General features: G+C 42.2%; 1 protein-coding gene across 7 annotated transcripts in view; it reads left to right on the top strand.

The window, feature by feature from the left end:
• The window catches only part of ANO4 (anoctamin 4), a 428,567-nt gene continuing 406,090 nt past the window's right edge, over positions 1 to 22,477 (top strand). For all 7 annotated transcript variants that reach the window (XM_055575846.1, XM_055575864.1, XM_055575835.1 and 4 more), the window contains exons 1-2: positions 1 to 281; positions 17,723 to 17,806. In XM_055575846.1, coding sequence (XP_055431821.1) covers positions 161 to 281; positions 17,723 to 17,806 — 205 coding nt within the window. In that variant the 5' untranslated portion in view covers positions 1 to 160. The remainder of the gene's footprint in view (positions 282 to 17,722; positions 17,807 to 22,477) is intronic.

The following is a 22,477-nucleotide window of genomic DNA, read 5'->3' as shown; positions in this document are numbered from 1 at the left end:
CGGAGCACCGCGGCCCGTGTGCGTCCTCGCTCCCCACGCCCTAGCAGCCGAGACCCGGCCCCGGGCACCTGCGCGCCGCCGGCTCCTCTCCGAGCGGCCGCGGCTGGCGGACTGGGCATGCTCAGCTGTGGGGCGGCCGGGCGCCGCGGGAGCCGAGCGCATGCCTTCGCGGGGCCAAACGCCCGCCGTCCAGGGGCGCGGCACGCAGGCGGCCGCTGTCGCCGACGCCCGGGCCAGCCTGCGCAGGACGCGGGCCAGGATGGCCTCTCTCACGGCATACGGTAACGGCGGCGATCGCGGGCTCTTGGGGCGCCTTGGGCGGCCGGGACCCGGGAGCCGTCCGATCACCCCGGGAAACTTCGGGGTTCGGCTCCTGAGAGGGTCTGGGAGGGAGGGAGCGGGCGGCAGTGCGCGCTGGCCTGGGGCTGGAGGGGTGGTAGTTGGAGGCTGCCTGGAACCTGGGAAGGGGGCGTTTGTGGAGTCCGGGAAGTAAAAACGCCTAAATTTTAGGTGTTTGCGGGCTTTGGTACTCCAGAAAAATTCCTTCCTCTTCTTACCACCGAGAGGAAGGGATACGGGTGTTGAGTCTTTTTCTAACGGTGTGAAGCTAGGAGTTCGATCCGCGTTCAGTACTTGCTCATCTTGTCCCTGACTGACCTTGAACAAGTTACTTAAACTTTTCTGTGCTTGCATTTCTCCATCTGTAAATTAGAAATGAGAACATCTCTCTTGACAGATCCTATGGGGTTAAATTATATGCACCAAAATATGCTTTTAATACAGAAAAACTCAGCTTGGAAATAATAGTTACATGGAAATGGAAGATTTTTTTCCCTTTCCAGTTTATTGTTAAAGAAATATATTTCTTAATTATTATTTTTAAGGCATTGTACAATTCTAAAGGAACATGAAATCAGTGTGAAGGTTTCAGACTGAGCTAGAAATCCTGGCCGCTGGGGAAACCAACAAGCCTCTTCATCAACATTTCTGCTTGCATGGAAAAAGCAATTCTCTTTCGTCCTTTATCAGAGATGCTGCTGAGAATGGGTTATATGAGGCAGAAACTCAAGTAGACCTCTTCCCTTAACCTGGATTGCAATCAGTTACTGTGATAACATTTAGTTTAGGCATTTTAAACATGGAAGTACTGAGCAGTGATTGGGGGATGTTCTGAGAGGACATCTCAGAGCCAGGGCTCCCTGGGAGGGAAATTGTTGCCGTTTGGCATGGAGTCTTCATTCTCCAGGCCAATGATGTCCCCTGCTCATTTTCCCAAGGTTAAAGTCTCCTTTTCTTGGGATTTAAACTGACAGGACTGAAGCGACTTAGCAGCAGCAGCAAATGATCACTCAGGTGGCTCTGAGGGTTTGCAATAGATGCTTGGGAACCTAACAAATTGTGAGCAGATTACAAATTGCATACTAGTAGCCTATTTTTTTTTTAACTCAGAGCATTTTCTGCAGAGATTTGGGTTGTTTTTGTCCCTGCCGCACATTTAGCACATAACATTGCCATTCTTGGGTTACCATTTGGGGATAACTCAACATTATAATCAGTTTTTAGTCCTATTCATTGGTAGAAATCTATTTTTACACCTTTTCCTATCAGAGAGAGCTAACTTGTGGATTTTACATGATGTTAGATTTCACATGCTTGTCTAGTGGATGTAATAGGTTTTACGTAATAATCTGTTCCATGATTTTCTAGAAGCTTTGAAAGCTTAATTGGGCAGCCAGGTGGAGAAAATGAAGTCTAAAGTGAAACTGTGTTTGCAAAGCAAATATATTTCAGTAATTAAAGGAAAAAGTGGCAGATTTTTTTTTTTTTGACAACTAAGAGTTGTATAGTTTCTCTTTAGAACCTTACAGGGAACTGAGACAGGTTTAGGTAAATATATCAATTAAAATTTGTACTATTTAAATATATTCTTTACACACTCTTCTCCTTCCCCCGAACCATCCCTAAAGTGGATACACTTGGCCTCTAAGTGCAGGTTGGTTTCTTTGTCTATACTGAGGTGACCCAAGACACAACGAGATAAATTAGTCCATCTGGGTTTTCAACCTGGTGAATGAGTTCAGGAAAAACAAACCGAGCACATTCAATACAATCCTCCTCCGCTGGATGCCGTTGAGTTTATTTTCTGATGAGAGTTTGGTCCAGTTCTGGAACTTTCATCTCTCTTTTTAAAAAATATCCCCTTTCAATTCTGTTGGATTTGGGTTTAGATATCATGATGGGGGATGATCTAAGTTTCTTGTCTAGAATTTAGAGGGTTCAATTTTTATATTCAGTTGACTGATTGAATAAATGCCTTTAATCCTATCTTTAGCACAGGGACTGTCAAGAGAATGAACAGTTACAGTGTAGACCGTGTGTTTTAGGTTCCTAAGAAGAGAGAAAAATTTGGCTTATGTATGCATTTCATTAGCAGCAGGCTCCAGTTAAACCTCATTAGCTTCCCAACCAAATTTGCATTTTTGATCCTATGTTGGAATTGCTTTTTCTGTAGTTTGGTGTGAATTTTACATTCAGGCAGCCATCTAGATATGTATCTTCTAGAAACATGGAATGAAATTAGGGTAATTAATAACTGTAATATGTCCTTGAAATACATGTTCAGTGGATGATGCTGTTTAAAAAATTCTGGATTTTTAATGCCTCTCCCTTTTGTACTCACGACTGATCTTTCTTTCCCTGTCCTCTCAATGGTATAGGTTCTTGACCACCTTTAGCTTATTATGTAACCATGTGCATGAGGCCAAGGATAGTGACAAGAGAGAAATGACTGGGACTTGATTCATTCTTGGCCATCCAAAAGAAGGCCCATGGGCTGTGTCCATGCTGCATCAGGAAGGTACTTGTGGTAGGACCTGCCGGCCTGGCTTTGAGCTGTCAGCTTCCACTCTTAGGAGGCTTAATAAGGGGCCCAAGGAGCTCTATAGAGCACAGTGGGAAAGATTTCAGATAAGGAAAGCCTCTCTGAGGAGATACTTGAGCAGAGGGGTGAATGAAGGAAAGGAACAAGCCATTTTGATAGGTGGGGAAAGTGCATTCCTAGCAAAGGGAACAATTAGGTGCAAAGGCCTTGGGACAGGAATGACTGTCATGTCCAAGGCTAGCTGGGAGGTCAGTGTGGCAAGAGCGGAGAGCTAGTAGATGAGAAGGAAACGCAGTCAGAGCCAGTTTCGTTGTTATAGCTATTCTCCCTTCATTTCCCTGCTACTTCTTAAAGGGCTTCTTTCTTCCCTGCTTCTGTTTCTTGTTACTGTTTGCCTGGGTTCTGTCTTTGGCTTTCTAATCTCACTCTCAGCCATTTGAATGGTGTTCATTAGACCTCTACCAAATGGGAGACAGTGGCCCTGAGTGCAGAGTCAGTCTCTTAGCAGGAAGCCTATAAACTGGGTGACAGAGTTGTAGGTAGAAGTGTGGGGTGTGCTGAGACACAATAACAGCAGTACTTTGTGCAAATTAGCTCATTTAAATCTTACCACTACCTTTAAGAAACTAGTCCAATATTAACCCTGTATCCACTTGAAGAAATTCAGTCCCAGATAGGTTGAAGAATTTACTTAATCTCATCTAATAAATGGGAGCCCAAATACAGGCTGGAGAGTTTGGCTGGGGAGCCTGAGGCTGGGGAAGTTAGGAAGAAGAGAAAATGTGCTTGTTCACGAACATGTTCACCATGTATGGATGGCTCTGTGGATTAACTCAAGGAGTTAATGGGCTTGAGCAAAGGCCAAAGGCAGTGGATGACCAGAAGCTCAGAACTTCTGACTGGAAGAGGGTAGGAGAGGGGCATACTAAGAGCCAAGCCTAACTATGTAACATGAAATGGAGGGAAGCCAAAAAGACAAGAGCCTAGGACCTACGTCCCTTCCTAGCACTTTGTCTTTATTGGTGCATGCGTGTTCAGTCACCTCTGACTCTTTGCAGCCCTGTGGACTAAAGCCCACCAGGGGCTCTTCTATCCATGGAATTTTCCAGGGAAGAATACTGGATTGGGTTGCCATTTCCTATTCCAGGGGATCTTCCAGATCCAGGGATCCAGCTCGCATCTCTTGAGTCTCCTGTGTTGGCAGGTGGATTCTTTACCACTGCGCCACCTGGGAAGCCCTTGTCTTTATCCAGTGACTCCCAGATAGGAATCACCAACTTTGAGTTTCTTTTCTTGTTTGTACTATGCTTGTCTAACCAGCTGTCTGCTTGACTTCTTTAAATGTATGCTTCTCTGGCATTGCAAACTCACTGTGTCCAAAACAGAATTCCTCTCCTGTACCTGTATTCTGTAGAATTAGTCCAGCTACTGAGCTCAAACTATGTTCCAGGCTCTAGCCTGGCTCCTGGAATACCAGAATAAATGAGATCTCATTCTTTCTCTCAGGATGGCAGCATCAGCTGGAGGAGCTAGACTCCTAAAGAGAATTATGATGCGATGTTTCAGGAGAGGCACTGTGGGGAGTAAGGGAGAGGTTGGAAAGAGTTACCCAGAGGAGATGATGTTAAAATACCAACTGGGAGAAGAAGGGTATTCCAGGGAGGGGCAACAGAATGAACAAAGGTGAGGGGAGCAACTTGGTGTTGGTAGAGCATGACATTCAAGACAGGAGAGGTTGGCAGGGGCCAGCATTCTCTATCTAGTACCTAGGCTGGAATCTTGGGAGTCATCTTTGAATCCTCTCTTATCAGAACACACTAACAGTGACCTTAGGCAAACAATTTTACCTCTGAGGCCTCAATTTTCTTATCTGCAAAATGGGATCTCTCTGAGGTTTAAATGCAACAGTACTTGGAAGAGCTTATGAGCTACACATAGTAAGTACTCAGTAAGCATGGCTATTACTGTCAACTGCCTCTCTCTGCCCATGTACTCTCAACCACTAAGTCCCATTGATTCTTCTTCCTTAAAGTTCTTATACTCTGGTTTTTCCTCTCCTTTCCCACTGTTCCTATCCTAGTCGAGGTCACTGCCAATTTTGACTGTAGTAGCAGCCTCCCAACTATCTCTGCCTCAGTCCAAGCCTCTTTGATCCCAGTTGCAAATCGAATCCTATTATTTCTATGCTTAAAACTCTCCAAGGGATCCCCTCTGCTTGCAGGTCAAAGTCTGACTTCCCTAGGTTGACGAATGAGGCCGTTCAGGAGCTGACCATCCTCCTTTCCTGCTGCTCTTGGTCTCAGCATCCAACTTTTTAGGGAGGGAGGTGGCCAATTGCACCTGGTTTTCTCAGGTGTCTGGACTTGGCCCTTGCTCTGAAACACAACCCCCTCCTCCTCTATGAGGTTCACTCCCCCTCACCTTTGACCTCCCCATCCTACTGTGTTCCTGTCTCAGGACCTTTCAGGTTACTCTTCTCCCGAACAACTTTTTTTTTTTTTGTGGTGCAACAAAGACTTCTCTCTGTGGGTTGTAAAGTCCCAAAGGCCATGGACTACATCTTTTTTTTTTTAAGTGCCTATAATACTTTTTTTAAAAAACTATTTACTTATTTGGCTGCACCGGGTCTTAGTTTTGGCACTTCATTGCAGCATGCAAGATCTTTAGTTGCAGCATTGGAACACTTAGTTGCAGCATGTGAGACCTGATTCCCTGACCAGTGATCAAACCCTTGTCCCCTGTATTGGAGTGCAGAGTTTTAGCCACTGGACCACAAGGTGAGTCCCTGGTGCCTAGCCCAGCAGCTGGCACATACTGGGTGAACAATTCTTGCCAGTCTGATCAACTAAAAGACTGAATGGGCAATAGGAGAAGGTAGTACACCACATATACATTTTTAAGACTTCATTTTCCTATTGAAAATAAGTAACAAAACTTTTGGGCTTCCCAGGTGGCACAGTAGTAAGGAATCCACCTGCCAATGCAGGAAACACAGGTTTGATCCCTGGGTCGGGAAGATCCCCTAGAGTAGGAAATGGCAACTCTCTGCAGTATTCTTGCCTGGAGAATCCCATGGAGAGAGTTGCCTGGTAGGCTACAGTACATGGGATCACAAAGAGTTGGACACAACTGAGCACACACGTACACAACAGAACTTTTATCCTTCAGAAAATAGAAGTGAACAACAGAGCAGAAGCATCCACACTACGAGGTGAAATCTGAAGTGTGCTAATAGGCTAGAAGTCATGCTTTAGCTGCAAAAAAAATCTAAGGAGCTATTTGAAGGCGTCTCTTGTTCTTGTCCTCCACCAACTGGCATGCTTGTTATTATGCAATCCAGTCATTTATGGTCAACATTGATTAGGATCCTTTTTGATTAAGAAGCTGCAGCGAAGCCTGCACAGATTAGTTTTTGACCTTCAGCCCTTCACAGTTAAAAAATTTCTTTTCTGGGGCAAAATTAAAATTTTATTTTGATCCTGTGAAGAAGCACTTTAATCTTTTCCTTTAAAACGTGATGTTCTCTGTAATAGGCATGTGGATTTTTCTATTCGAACTTAGTCCTAAACAAACTGTTCATAGCTACCAACAAAGTTTCTAGAACAAACAATTCAACATATATTTTGTGAGTGCTCACTATGTGTGAGGCACTGTTGTGGGTTCTGGAAGTAAGAACAAAATTAAAAACCATTTTCATAAATCTTATTACATTGTAATAATGCTGCTGCTGCTAAGTTGCTTCAGTCGTGTCCAACTCTGTGCGACCCCAGAGACGGCAGCCCACCAGGCTCCCCCGTCCCTGGGATTCTCCAGGCAAGAACACTGGAGTGGGTTGCCATTTCCTTCTCCAACGCATGAAAGTGAAAAGTGAAAGTGAAGTTGCTCAGTTGTGTCCGACTCTTCACGACCCCATGGACTGCAGCCTACCAGGCTTCTCCGTCCATGAGATTTCCAGGCAAGAGTACTGGAGTGGGTTGCCATTGCTTTCTCTGTGAATAATGAGGTATGGATATTTACCTTCTTGAAAAAATGACAAAGAATGTAGGCTTTTCAACACTGAATCAAAAAGGTACAAGGAGGAAACAAAAGGAAAGGAAAGGCTTTTCTCTAATTAGGATTCCTGGAAAGTCTTTTTGCCACTGTGTCTGTGAGAGTGGAATCAAAGGGAAGCTGAGATAATGAATATCGGGCCCCATGTTTAAAATGCAGGAATGGTGACTGAAGTATTTGAAAGGTTGCTAGAGTCTTTGGCAAATATTTATTGTGCTATTTATGTATTAGGCAGAGCCAAGCACTGTGGACACAGGTGAATAAGCATTGACTTTGCCCTCCAGGGGTTTGGGTCTAGCTCAGGTCCAGTGGGAGATGCAGAGAGAACCATTCCTAGTACAGTAAGTCCCCTACATACTAACCTTCAAGCTGCAAACTTTCAAAGATGCAAACATGCTTTCCGTCAACGTCAGGTGCGAGTGAAACTGCAGCCTGTGCTCCATCTCCTATTGCTGATGATCTCTCAGCTCTATCATCTCCCACCCCCTCTGCCTCCTCCAGGCAGTACTCTTCTTGCCTGTTCACTTGGTGCCGATCTCCGTATGCCAGCTGTTGCAAGTTCAGTTCAGTTGCTCAGTCGTGTCCGACTCTTTGTGACCCCGTGGACTGCAGCACACCAGGCTTCCTTGTCCATCACCAACTCCTGGAGCTTACTCAAACTCCTGTCCATCGAGTCGGTGATGCCATCCAACCATCTCATCCTCTGTCGTCCCCTTCTCCTTTTCAATCTTTTCCAGCATCAGGGTCTTTTCCAATGAGTCAGTTCTTCACATCAGGTGGCCAAAGTATTGGAGTCTCAGCTTCAGCATCAGTCTTTCCAGTGAATATTCAGGACTGATTTCCTTTAGGATGGACTGGTTGGATCTCCTTGCAGTCCAAGGGATTGTACTGTACTACTGTACTTTTCAAGGTACGGTATTGTAAGACTAAAAATGTTTTATTTGTTGTGTTTGTTTTTTATGTATTATTTGTGTGAAAAGTATTATAAACCTATTACAGCACAATACTATATAGGATTGTGTTAGTTGGGTACCTCAGCTAACTTTGTTGGACTTAAAAACAAATGGGACTTTTGAACTCGCTCTTAGAACAGAACTCGTTTGTATGTTGGGAACTTACTGCTATTACATCTGGTCCCTGCCCTGCCTGTCTCTTGGTGCTGCTGCAGTGTCACATGAAAGAGCAAAGACGAAAATGTTATGAAAACCTAGAAAGCCCTGGAGCATTATAGTACACAGCGCTCTGGTGCGTTTATTGTTGTGGGGAAAGCTCTGTGGAGTGAAGCACGCTCTACACTTTGATTAATTCATCAGCACCGTAGGGAGACTTTCCAAGGCACCAGTTCCTACTGGGGCCAGCCTGCAGCTACTCTGTGGTAGGCACTCAGTGTTTTTTAAATGAATGAATTTCAGTCACAATGTAAAGCCAGAATTTGAGGCTCAGGGAGGTTAGGGGATGAGATACAGGCTATAGCAGCAAGGAGGAAGGGGTTGGCCTTGAATATTAAACTTTTCTGTAAGCCTATAAAATACACAGCAGACATAGAGTAAATCACACCAGTATTTCTAAGGAATATACATATGCACATATAGACACATCCCACCTACATGATTGATATTTTGTTTTCTTACCAGTGGATTTTCTAGAGCCTTTTATAAACAATTTTAAGTGATTTACAAAAAGAAAAAAACACAATAAAGATGTGGTAAGCAGTTGTAGCTCACTCTCCACATAATAAATATATATTTTTAAAAGTGAAATGTTATCTCTAGTATACTACTGTAGAGTGGTAATTAAACACATTGTGAATTTTTTGATAATGTCAATAGTTATGTGTCATTATCAGTTTGGTAATTCTGGAGTTTCATCTGTCCATATGTATCAGCAGATTTCTAATATGTTTTTAAGGGTTTAATGAAAATATTTTCTTTTTTTTTTTTAGTATGTCTTCCCTTTCTTGTGGGTGAGACGTTCTCCCAGACTTTGTGGACTGTGGATTCCAGGGGAGGATTTTACCGGGGCTTGGAGACTGGTAGCACTGGCGTCACCTGGGACTCTATTAGAAATGCGACTGTCAATTGTATATCATTAGTGCTGAAAAATATGCAGAATTCCAGGCCCACCCAGAGCTATAAATCAAGCTCGTCACTCTAACAAATGCCCGAGTGATTTGCAGTCTCACATTTTCTGTATTTTCACTAAAATTTTCCTTGCTCAACCAGTTATTAAGTATGTTAAAACCTTCCCCTCTGATGATGGATTTGTCAGTTTCTCCTTGTAGCTCTATTCATTTTTGCTTCATATATTTTGAGGTTATTTTATCTTAAATAGCTCAGATGTAGCCTTTTTAATATCTTCCTGAAGAATTGAACCTTTTATTGAACCTTCCTAAACCTTTTATCATTATTTATTGCCCCTCTTTATGCTCAATAATGCTTTTTGTCTTAAAACCTTTTTCATCTAAAATTAACATAGTACCTCTAGCTTTATTTGATGAACGCTTGTTGCATCTTTTTATATCTTTTACGTTCAACATCTCTGTGTCCTTCTGTTATAGGTGTTTCTCTTATAAATAGCACTTTGTTGATTTTTGTTTGTATGTTTTCAAAATCCATTTCACAATATCTTAAATAGAAAATTTAGACCATTTACATGTATTGTTATTACTAGTGTATTTGAACTTAATTCTACCATTTTACTCCAGATTTTTCTCTTTGTCTTATTTTTTCCTATCCTTTAATTCTCATTTATTCCCTCTAAGTTGAATTTTTTTGTTAATTTCCCTTGCCCATTCTTACTCACCATCTGTCTCCAATAAAAAGTTAATTAAAAAAACACTAGGTTTGTCTTATACTAAGCCAATATTTGAGAACAGAGGCAAAGACAGAAGGAGGACAGATTATTAATGTAAGCTGGGTTAGGTGGGCTCCTAGAGTATCTGGTGCTACATGTTTGACAGTCATTTATCTGATGAAATTCTACAGAGAACGAGATAGACATCAAATCATGGACCCTGTCTTCAGAGGCCACTTTAACAGGAATGCATGACAAAACTTAACCCAACTTTATTTGCCTCAAATTATTTTGTGTATACTTATGATCAGTATGTTCTTGTAACAAAATCAGGTTGCTTTACAGTGTTGTGTTAAATTCTGCTGTACAGCAAAGTGTATCAGTTATGTATATCTATCTATTCTTTTTTATATTTTCTTCCTATTTAGGCCACCACAGAGCACTGAGCAGAGTTCCCTGTGCTATACAGTAGGTTCTCATTAATTATCTATTTTATACATAGTAGTGTGTATATGTCAATCCCAACCTCCCAGTTCATCCCACCTCCCCTTCCCCTCCTTGGTATCCATAAGTTTTTTCTTTACATCTCTGTCTCTCTTTCTGCTTTGTCACTAAGTTCATCTGTACCATTTTTCTAGATTCCATGTATAAATGATATTATATATTTACTTTTCTCTTTCTGACTTCACCCTGGATGACAGTCTCTAGGTCTATCCATATCTCTGCATATGACACTATTCCATTCCTTTTAAGGACTGAGTAATATTCCATTGAATATATGTACACATCTTCTTTATCCATTCCTATGTTGAGGGACATTTAGGTAGCTTCAGTGTCCTAGCTATTGTAAATAGTGCTTCAGTGAACATTGGGATGAAAAATGGAGAAGCTCTCTACAGTCAGCAAAAAGAAGACCAGGAGCTAACTATGGATGAGGTCATGAACTCCTTATTGCCAAATCGAAACTTAAATTGAAGAAAGTAGGGAAAACCACTAGTCCATTCAGGTATGCCCTAAATCAAATCCATTACGATTATACAGTTGAAGTGACAAATAGATTCAAGGGATTAGATCTGTTAGAGTGCCTGAAGAACTATGGATGGAGGTTTGTGACATTGTACAGGAGACAGGGATCAAGACCATCCCCAAGAAATGCACAAAGGCAAAACTGAGGTCTGAGGAGGAGGTCTGAGGAGGCCTTACGAATAGCTGTGAAAAGAAGAGAAGCAAAAGGCAAAGGAGAAAAAGAAAGATATATCCATTTGAATGCAGAGTTCCAAAGTACAGCAAGGAGAGATAAGAAAGCCTTTCTCAGTGATCAGTGCAAAGAAAGAGAGGAAAACAATAGAATGGGAAAGACTAGAGATCTCTTCAAGAAAATTAGAGATACCAAGGGAACTCTTCATGCAAAGATGGGCTCAATAAAGGACAGAAATGGTTTGGACCTAACAGAAGCAGAAGATATTAAGAAGAGGTGGCAAGAATACACAGAAGAACTATATGAAAAAAGATCTTCATGACCCAGATAATCACGATGATGTGATCACTCATGTAGAGGTAGACATCCTGAAATGTGAAGTCAAGTGGGCCTTAGGAAGAAGCATCACGACAAACAAAGCTAGTGGAGGTGATGAAATTCTAGTTGAACTATTTCAAATCCTAAAAGATGATGCTGTGAAAGTGCTGCACTCAACATGCCAGCAAATTTGGAAAACTCAGCAGTGGCCACAGGACTGGAAAAGGCCAGTTTATCTTCCAATCTTTAAGAAAGGCAATGCCAAAGAATACTCAAACTACTGCACAATTGCACTCATCTCACACACTAGCAAAGTAATGCTCAAAATTCTCCAAGCCAGGCTTCAACAGCATGTGAACCATGAACTTCCACATGTTCAAGGTGGATTTACAAAAGGCAGAGGAACCAGAGATCAAATTGCCAACATCCATTGGATCATCAAAAAAGCAACAGAATTTCAGAAAAACATCTACTTCTGCTTTATTGACTACACCAAAGCTGTTGACTGTGTGGATCACAACAAACTCTGGAAAATTCTTCAAGAGATGGGAATACCAGACCATCTGACCTGCCTCCTGAGAAATCTGTATTCAGGTCAAGAAGCAACAGTTAGAACTGGATGTGGAACAACAGACTGGTTCCAAATCGGGAAATTAGTACGTCAAGGCTGTATATTTTCACCCTGCTTATGTAACTTATATGCAGAGTACATGATGAGAAATGCTGGATTGGATGAAGCAGAAGCTGGAATTAAGATTGCCAGGAGAAATATCAATAACCTCAGATATGCAGATGACACCACCCTTATGGCAGAAAGCGAAGAAGAACTAAAGAGCCTCTTGATGAAAGTGAAAGTGAAAATTTTGGCTTAAAACTCAACATTCAGAAAATGAAGATCATGGCATCTGGTCCCATCACTTCATGGCAAATAGATGGGAAAACAATGGAAACAGTGACAGACTTTATTTTGGGGGGCTCCAAAATCACTGCAGATGGTGACTGCAGCCATGAAATTCAAAAACACTCCTTGGAAGGAAAGTTATGACCAACTTAGACAGCATATTAAAAAGCAGAGACATTACTTTGCCAACAAAGGTCCGTCTAGTCAAAGCTATGGTTTTTCCAGTAGTCCTGTATGGATGTGAGAGTTGCACTATAAAGAAAGCTGAGTGCCCCAAAATTGATGCTTTTGAACTGTGGTGTTGGAGAAGACTCTTGAGAGTCCCTTGGACTGCAAGAAGATCAAATCAGTCAGTCCTAAAAGAAATCAGTCCTGAATATTCATTGGAAGGACTGATGCTGGAGCTGAAACTCCAATACTTTGGCCACCTAATGCAAAGAACTGACTCATTTGAAAAGATCCTGATGCTGGGAAAGATTGAAGGTGGGAGGAGAAGGGGATGATAGAAGATGAGATGGTTGGATGGCATCACCGACTCAGTGGACATTAGTTTGAGTGAACTCCAGGAGTTGATGATGGACAGGGAAGCCTGGCGTGCTGCAGTCCATGGGGTTGCAAAGAGTCAGACATGACTGAGTGATAGAACTGAACTGACTTATAATTTCAAATTATGGTTTTCTCAGGGTATGTGCCCAATAAACCTAGGTTTTAATTCCAGCTTTGTGACTTCCCTGAAGTGTGATTCTGGGCAAGTTCTCTACTTTTGTGAGCTTCTTGATAGTAGGATAATCATACCTATCTTAAAGGAATCTTTTTGGAACACAAATGAAATAATGATGGAAATGAAGTAATGAATTTTTAGCTCAGTGCCTGACAAGGAGTATGTAGTCAATGACTACTGTTTTATGAATCCACCACCATTTCATTTTCTTAGACATTTTGTACAGAATTTGCATTTCTACATCTTGCCCTACTGTAATTTCTGTCCCTCTTTATTTTTGTAAAAAAGCTATTGTATATACAGACAGGTGGTCAAGACAGATTGATAATTTAACAAATAATTATAAAATGAATACCTTGTGACCACCACCTAGGTCAAGAACAGGACATTCCCAGCACTGTGGCACACACCCGCATTCCCTGTTCTTTCTCACAATTCAAGGGGTTTTCTTTCTTACCAAATGGAATCACCATGCTGACTAATTATTTTTGTGCTAATTATTTTGATACTTTTCCTTACAGTTTTACCATATATGTATGCATCTATAAATAATTCAATTTAGTTTTGTTGTTGAAATTTTCATAAATAGAGTCATATATCATTTGGGTATAATATATGTGCTTCTTTCATTAAACATTATGTTTGTGAGGTCTGTTGATAGTATTTTGCATTGCTTTGCTTCATTCATTTCCTTTGCTGGATGGTATTCCATTTTATAAGTACCTTTGTTCTTTTTAAATATAGTTAGTGTTAGTTGCTCCTTCATGTCCAACTCGTCGTGACCCCATGGACTGTAGCCTGACAGGCTCCTCTGTCCAAGGGATTCTCAAGGCAAGAATACTTGAGTGGGTTGCCATGCACTTTTCTAAGGGATCTTCCCGACCCCAGGATCAAACCTGGGTCTTCTGCATTGATAGGCAGATTCCTTATTGTCTGAACCACTAAGGAAGCCCAAAAGCTAACACTAATTGTACACCTTCTATGTATTATTTTATAAAGTAAATGCTGTTATTATTCCCATTGTACATACATGGAAACAAACCCACTGAGAGACAGAGTGCTCAAGGGATGGAAAGTGAAAGTGAAGTGAAGTCGCTCAGTCGTGTCCGACTCTTTGCAACCCCATGGACTGTAGCCTACCAGGCTCCTCCATCCATGGGATTCTCCAGGCAAGAGTACTGGAGTGGGTTGCCATTTCCTTCTCCAGGGGATCTTCCTGACCCAGGGATCAAACCCAGGTCTCCTGCATTCCAGTTAAGTTGCTTAGTCGTGTCCAAATCTTTGTGACCCCGTGGACTGTAGCCCACCAGGCTCCTCTGTCAATGGGATTCTCCAGGCAAGAATACTGGAGTGGGTTGCCATTTCCTTCTCCAAGCAGAGGCGTTAACCTCTGAGCCACCAGGGAAGCCCCTAATGTAGATTGCTAAGTCACTTCAGTCGTGTCTGACTGTGCAACCCCAGAGATGGCCTCCTACTAGGCTCCTCTGTCCCTGGGATTCTCCAGGCAAGAACACTGGAGTGGGGTGCCATTTCCTTCTCCAATGCATTAAAGTGAAAAGTGAAAGTGAAGTCACTCAGTTGTGTCCGACTCTTAGTGACCCCATGGACTGCAGCCTACCAGGCTCCTCCATCCATGGGATTTTCCAGGCAAGAGTACTGGAGTGGGGTGCCATTGCCTTCTCCGAATGTAGATTACTGACTCCAAAACCCACAGAGTTCATTAACCTCATTCATAGGCTCAAGTTTTTCCACTAGTTACTTGATTTTATTTAACTGCAGTTCGTTCCTAAAAGATTAAATGGATAGTTAAGCCCTCTCACATTTTTTGGTTTTAATTCTTATATAGGAAAACATCTTTACAGAGTCACTTTGTACCAAAACTACCATAGTTCTTTGTACTTACTTTTGCTCTTTGAGTCTTTTCAAAATATTGCGAAACTATGCCCTAGTTTTACCATTAAAATTCAACTCAAATTTCAGTAGTTTTTCCTGTTTAAATGTATGCGCAGCCTCTTCCCAGGCATTCATTGCTAATTCAAACATTCTGCTTCTTTGTTGATTACTAATTCTCAGTGTTCTTTTCTTTTTCATTCCTTTTCTCTTCTCACCATTCATAATCATTTCTGTGGCTACTGAATCTCTCCTGTCACCTCTCCCCACACTTTGATGCCGTTGACCTTGTCTCTTTTCACTTCCAAAATATTTTAAGGGCAGATCATTAGTGAAGGGTTTTTAAAAATTAGGAAGGACAACTTTAGAGTAGTTGTAGTTTGACATGTTTTAGGTCTGGGTGTTGTTGATTCAGCTGATTCCACAAATATATATAGAATGACTTGCTAACTATGCATTTTGCGTGGCTGATTTATCTTTGTTCACCGTACCTCGTCCTCTTCTACCTCCCCACCCTATTAGCCCAGGAAAAGTGAGATAAGCGCTATTGTCACCATTTTCAGATGGGAAGATCAGGACTAAAGAAGTCAAGAGCTTGACCAAGTTCACAGAGTTCATGTGCAGCAAAGCTGGGGCTTCAGACCTCAGGTCTGCTAACTCTTAGCCGAGTGCTCTTTCTCCTTGAACCTCTGTTGAAGTTACAGTTCATAAGAAGGGGAAATGGTCATGTATTTTTCCTTTAATTTCATGCATTCCTTTATTCTTTCTTTCAAACAATGAACATATATTGAGGATTCACCTTTTCCAGGCATAGCACTAAGGTCTGGAAATAACAAATTGAATAATGCGTGGACCTGCTCTTGACAAGCACATGGTTTGGGGTAAACCCGCTCTGTTCTTAGCTGTTGAGTCTTGTTGGACACTTTGCGACCCCATGGACTATGGCCCGCCAGGCTCCTCTGTCCATGGGGATTCTCCAGGCAAGAATACTGGAGTGGGTTACCATGCCCTCCTCCAGGGGATCTTCCCAACCCAGGGATCGAGTCCAGGTTTCCCTCATTGCAGGAGGATTCTTTACCATCTGTGCCACTAGGGAAGCCCTAGGGGTACCCGTAATAGAGTACAATCTCTCATGCGCAATACTGTTGGAGTGTCTACTGTCCCTGAAGCTCACTAGAGAGGGGAGATGGTCTGGGAAGGTTTCTTAGAGAAGAAGTTGGTTGCATGAACTTGCTTGAATTATTTTCTCCACATTAAAAATTGTTTAGTTCCTTGTTTGTAGACCTGCAGTGACCTTGATGTGGCCTCTAGGGGCTCCCATTACTTCTCTGGCCTCTGGCTCACTACCTGCTTTTGTCAATACTCTCCAATTGCTTTCAAACCACAAGCACATCCAGATACCCCTGCGGATGACTCCCATTTCCTGCTCTCTCTGCCTAGGCACCTGCGGGTCTTTCCTCCGAGAGTGTTCATCTGCAAAGCCATCTTCTCTAACAGTCTGCATTACTGTTCTTAAAATATGACTCCGCATGTTTCTAAAAACCCTTTCTCTTTGAGTACATTTGACTAATTCTTAATTATTTCTCTCCTTCAGACCTGTAATTTTTAACGTTATAGATCAGAATTTCATAATGAGTTTTCCTGGTATCACATGGCATATAATATTTGTATATTTCCTTCAGGTCAGTTTTGCAACCATTCTTACAGTAACTTTTTGTCTCTAACCTGTAATGTGTTATATTAAATAATATTTATTTTGATATTTTTAAAAAATATTCATTTAATTTGACTGTGCCGGGTCTTAGTGGCAGCATGTGGGATTTTTTAGCTGTGGCATGTAAAATCTAGTTCCCTGACCAGGGATAGAACCCAGACCCCCTGCATTGGGATCATGGAGTCCTGGCCACTGGACCACCAGGGAAATCCCTGTTTTAGATATTTTAAAGTCACTTATGCCCTGCCTTTTTCATAGACATTTTAAAGCAGTTCTGATCTCGGTTGGAGCTCTGCTCTGCCACATGCTGTTGCGTGACCTCAGGAAAGGTGCTCAGCCACCTGGAGCTTCAGCTTTTCCATCAGAGACATGGGGTGACATCTGCCCTGCTCCACCTCGTGCGGGAGACAAGGTGGCTGGAAATGCTAAGATGCCATGTAAACGGGAGGTTTGGTGTCTCTGCTGCTCTGCCTGGAACGCAGTCTGCTCACGGTACTGAAGTCTGCATGGCAGCTGGCTGAACTCGAGCCTGGAAGGGAATTGAACTCACTCTTTGTCTCCATTGCCTGTCCTGCCATGATTTGGCCACCATTACCTCTTCTCAGGATGACTGAGTGGCCTCATAAAGCAGTCCTTCTGCCTCTCCTGTCACACTCCTCATGTCTGTCCCCCTTGCTGCCTCAAAGTGATCTTTCTGAAATGAAAATGGAATCCTGATCTCTTGGCAGCATCCAGATTTGTTAATGTGGTTTATAAAGACCCTTTGTGGTCCAGCCGCTGCTCATCTCTTTTTTACTGTGTTTAGCTGCTAACTCACGAAGCTGAGACTTCTGAGTTTCTATAGCACTCTGCCTGGGTCTTTCCCCTCAATGCACCCCGCCCCCTTTTGCCTAGATGGATGGTATTCATCTCTTAGGTTTTAGTTCAGATGTCACTTCCTCCACAAAGCCTTACCTGATACATTCTAGTTTGGATTAGGTGTTTTTTCACCTCGTCATACGGTCCTCTCCCAGTGCCCTCCTCCCATTTTAATAACAGTGACACCAAACTGAAATTGTCTATGTGACAATCTGGGTTGTTTGTCAGAATGTTCTAAATGCCTGGCCCCTAGCACTTCCTGCAATGAATGAACCAATGAATAAGTACGAGTTTCCTGGACACAGACATTTGGTTTATTTACCAGCAGTCATATATCTACTTTGTGGTTATGGTACTTATCAGAATGTAATTAACCTCCTCTTTTATTTTCTTAACAGACAAAGATATAAGCAGTGGGAGTTATAACCTTTCCTCTGCAACGACCGGCAGCTACTACAGTTGTGTCAGCCAGGTCACCATAGGTGAGCAACTGAGTCATGTTTTAATGAAAATTATTACTTGTAAAGGGTTGGGGTGTGGGGCTAAGGAAGGAGTGAGTAGAAAATGTAAACTGGAATTTATTTTCAGGATCAGAGCATTTGCTTGTGGACTCAACTTGCTAGGGCGCCCTCTTGTGGATCATTATTACTTTTGCATAGAGATGGTTGGAGCTAATGTGGTCCAGAGAGATTTAAAAAACATGGGTTTCCCTAACTCTCCATCATTTGCTTTCTCTTTCATTTGTGTATCACCTATATTATTATGTACTTAATATAAAAACTGACTTAGTTTTTAAGATTTATTTTCATTTATTTTAAAAAGAAAATTTATATCACAATAGCAAATAGTATGTTTCCTGGAATTTAATGCATAGTAGTGAAAGTTGCTCAGTTGTGTCTGATTCTTTGCAACCCCATGGACTGTAGCCCGCCAGGCTCTTTAGTCCATGGGGATTCTCCAGGCAAGGATACCGGAGTGGGTTGCTGATCCCTTCTCCAGAGGATCTTCCTGACCCAGGGATTGAACCTGGGTCTTCCGCATTGCGGGCAGATTCTTTACCGTCTGAGACACCAGGGAAGCCCTATTCTCAGGTGGCTCAGTGGTAAAGAATCTGCCTATCAATTTAATGCATACATGTGTAAAATAACAACAAATTAGTGTTACTGAACGCTAGCTATGCTTTGAGGGCTTCTGTGTGTACCAGCTGCCCTGTCGCCTGACATCTCAGAAATAAAATCTCCTGTCATAGCACATGGCCTCCTCAGAAGCTTGAAGCCTGCAGCTTGGGGCGTGTGGCTCTCTGTCCCTCCCTCCTGGATGAAGGACTCCCTGCAGATACAGTAGGATCCTAGCGGAACATAACATGCTCACCTAGCAGTACTCTTTGGGGGAAGTACAACTGGGATAGAAAAATTATCAGTAATAGGAAGACCTGAGAAGCACATTTCTTGAAAAGCCCAGAGAATTTCTAGAAGGGGAGACTGAGGAAGGTTAAAGTTAAACATCTACCCTGGTATCATCCCTGGAGCCATGTCCGTGGATGATGGGAGGGAAGCCAGGTACAGGGCCTTGAATAAGGAGTAATGAACTGTGAGTAGAGATGTCTCTTAAGACACTTGTCAATGAACGTGGAGGGGTAAATGGTGAAAACCGTATGGGAGCTTTCTGTGCCAAGTGCTGTTCTAGGTGCTTTTCCTGTATGTACCCATTTAATCCTCACAACAATCCCATGAGATGGATGCTGTTATTTCCTCCATTTTACAGATGAGGAAACAGAGTTCTTAACAAGTTAAAAAGTAAGAAAGAAAGAACACATGGGTGGTAAGAGCTGGGATTTGAGCCCAGGTAATCCAACTCCCGTTGGACGTCACTCTTGTGAAATTGCCATGGGTCTAGTCAACTGTGGACTGTGGCCACCATGTCAGGGTGTTATGAACTGAATTTGTTTCTCCAAAGATAGATTGAAGCTTTAACCTCTGGTATGTGTGAATTGACCTTATTTGAAAATAGGGTGTGTACAGATGTAACCAAGTTAGGATGAGGTCACATTAACTTCCCTGGTGGCTCAGACAGTAAAGCATCTGCCTACAATGTGGGAGACCCGGGTTCAATCCCTGGGTTGGGAAGATCTCCTGGAGAAGGAAATGGCAACCCACTCCAGTCTTCTTGCCTGGAAAATCCCATGGATGGAGGCACACTACAGTCCATGGGTTCACAAAGAGTCGGACACAACTTAGTGACTTCACTTCACATATGCACTTAGGTTGGGGCTTCTAATTCAATGTGACTGGTGTCTTTGTAAGCAGAGGAGAAGAGACACACAGGACATATGTAAGAGGCAAAGATTAGAGTCATGTGTCTACAAGTCAAGGAACTCCAAGGATCGCCAGCAACATCAGAGGCTAAGAAAAATGCGAATAACAGATTTTCTCCTAGAGACTTCAGAGAGAGCACAGCCCTGCCAAAATCTTGATTTCAGGTTTCTAGCTCTAAAACTGTAAGAGGACAAATTTATTTTTTTTTTTTATTTTTTAAAGCCACCTAGTTTGTGGCCTTTTGTTACAGTAGCCCTCAGAAACTCATGTAACAGGGTCTTAAAAAAATTATCATTATGAATACTTTTTGGCTGTGATGGGTCTTTGTTGCTGTGCAGGCTTTTCTCTAGTTTCAGAGAGCGGCGGCTACTGCTTGTTGCCACGCACAGGCTTCTCACTGCAGTGGCTTCTCTTGTTGCAGAGCACAGGCTCTAGGTGCATGGGCTTCAGTAGTCGTGGCTCCCAGGCTCTAGTGGTGCGCAGGCTTAGTTGCTCTGCAGCATGTGGGAGCTTCCCGGACCAGGGATCAAACCTGTGTCCCCTGCATTAGCAGGTGGATTCTTATCCACGGTTCTGCCAAGTAAGTCCATGTGACAGGTTCTTACCTATGTACTCACCTCTGAAGAAGAGGTGGGTATGACACACAGTTTTCTCAGAAGGTGATGAGCCCTTGAATGTTGCTTCTGTTTCAACAAACTCAAACCGGCTGAACCCATAAGGAAAATTAACACTCTTACGAAAAACCTCAATGAACTTTTGGGCCAACCCAATATTATTTCACATAACAGGAAAGTCTGTTGGGAGGACTGGTTGATTAAGCTGCTCAATGATACTGTGAAAGACCTTCCATTTGCCTTCCTAGGAGAATCTCTCTGTGGTGGCAGCCAGATGGTCCAGGAATTGCACTGAGCCACAACAGTGATCAGAGGGAAAGGAGCGTAGGTGCCTTCCTCAAGCATGCCCTTGAGAAGCTGAAACTTTCCCTTGCAGGGTCTGCCTCTCTCATTGGGTGGGATTAGGTCACATGACCACCCTTCAGCCAATCCCTGGCAAGAGATAAGATCATCTTTAGACCCATCCTTGCCCAGGTGGTGGTGGGAGAGGACTAGATCTGCCTGCCCTCAGTCATGGGCCTGTGTGTGGGTGGGATAAATTCCCAAACAAAATTTGACTCTGTGGGAGGATGGGATGGGGGATGGGTTCTGCACCAGAATCAGGCGGTGTCCACTGCCCACACTCTGTCCAGTACAAACTCTTTAAAAATATTTATAGTAAAAATAGCAAATAATTAACAACTTTATACTCAGTACTGGAGGGAGGACATCTCTGAGTCACCTAAGCAGTTTTTTTTTTTTTTTGGTTTAGAGCTCTTTTTGTTTTCTTTCATCTCCTGTACTTCAACTGTCTCATCTGTGAGGGAATTCCATTTAAGAAAACAGCATACTTCTGGACTTCCTATTAATGTAGTTCTTTGTAGGAACCTATGTCCTGACAAAAGAATTGCCAAAAAATCCAATCCACAGAAAAAATGACTCCTTCTGAAAATTTTCTACTTATCTGTGAGGCTCTTGTAAAAACTCCTTATATTTTTAGTAAATGCCCATTTTACCATGTATGAAATATTTAAGAATTTTATTTTATTTTATTTATTTATTTTTTTATTAAAAAATTTTTTTTTAATTTTATTTTTAAACTTTACATAATTGTATTAGTTTTGCCAAATATCAAAATGAATCCGCCACAGGTATACATGTGTTCCCCATCCTGAACCCTCCTCCTTCCTCCCTCCCCATTCCATCCCTCTGGGTCGTCCCAGTGCACCAGCCCCAAGCATCCAGTATCGTGCATCGAACCTGGACTGGCAACTCGTTTCATACATCATGTTTTTTTCTCAAGACCATCTATAATTTTGAGTGTTCCTTACATGTCTCTTTTTAGGATTTGGGGGCTAGTGAATGAGAATGTTGACATGTAACTCAAAGGGAGCTGGGACCCCTGCTTCTACCCCACTTCCCACCTGGAGACAGGGTGATGGGTAAGAGTGAGTGAGTAGGCTACCAATGTGACATTCTTATTACTTGCCTCTTGGACACTTGGACTCCAGCTGTCCACCGGCTGTTGGACAACCAACCACCCAATATACTTTGACCTCATTGCTGCTATTAAATTTTGGCTGGTCTGGTTCTATTCCATTATAATTAGGCAGATCTTATTATAGCTCATTTGTATCAATAACATGAATTAATATATTTGCTAATGAACTCCATTTCTGCATTAAATGATGTGGAAATTTCCTAAACTTTAAAAACAGACTGTGAACAATATTTTTTCAAAACTAAGCATGTTATAAATAAGCTATCATTTTATGATAGAAATGGTAAAACCTGAAATTGTGGATAGTCCAGAGTTCCTTCGGACTTTTAAGTCTAATTTTTTCACAGTGTGTGATAAATATTGTACACCCTGTTCTGTATAATGACTTCCAAGGAGCTTGGAATATGGAAAGAAGAAGAGGTGCCTAATCGAGTTTCTGAATGAAACAATGAGGCAAGGGAAAACATGGTCCTGTAATTGTTCTTCTTGTAAAGGATTCTCTGGTGTAAGTAGGAGGTAATACGTTTTCACAATTTTAATAAAAACATAATGGAACATCAATTTATTTATTTATTTATTTATTTATTTATTTTTTTGGAACATCAATTTAAATGGAGCCTCCTCGAATTTCATTTCTATGGCCTAGTACACTCGTAGGAGCTATGGGAGATCCAAGAGTATTGATCACGAGATAAACACACTTGCATGAGAGGTTTAGTCCAACAAACAGTATCGGGGGCAGCC

This window comes from Bubalus kerabau, chromosome 1 (assembly GCF_029407905.1).
Source record: "Bubalus kerabau isolate K-KA32 ecotype Philippines breed swamp buffalo chromosome 1, PCC_UOA_SB_1v2, whole genome shotgun sequence".
In the NCBI taxonomy this organism is placed as follows: Eukaryota; Metazoa; Chordata; class Mammalia; order Artiodactyla; family Bovidae; genus Bubalus; species Bubalus kerabau.
This window is presented reverse-complemented; position numbering and strand designations above follow the sequence as displayed.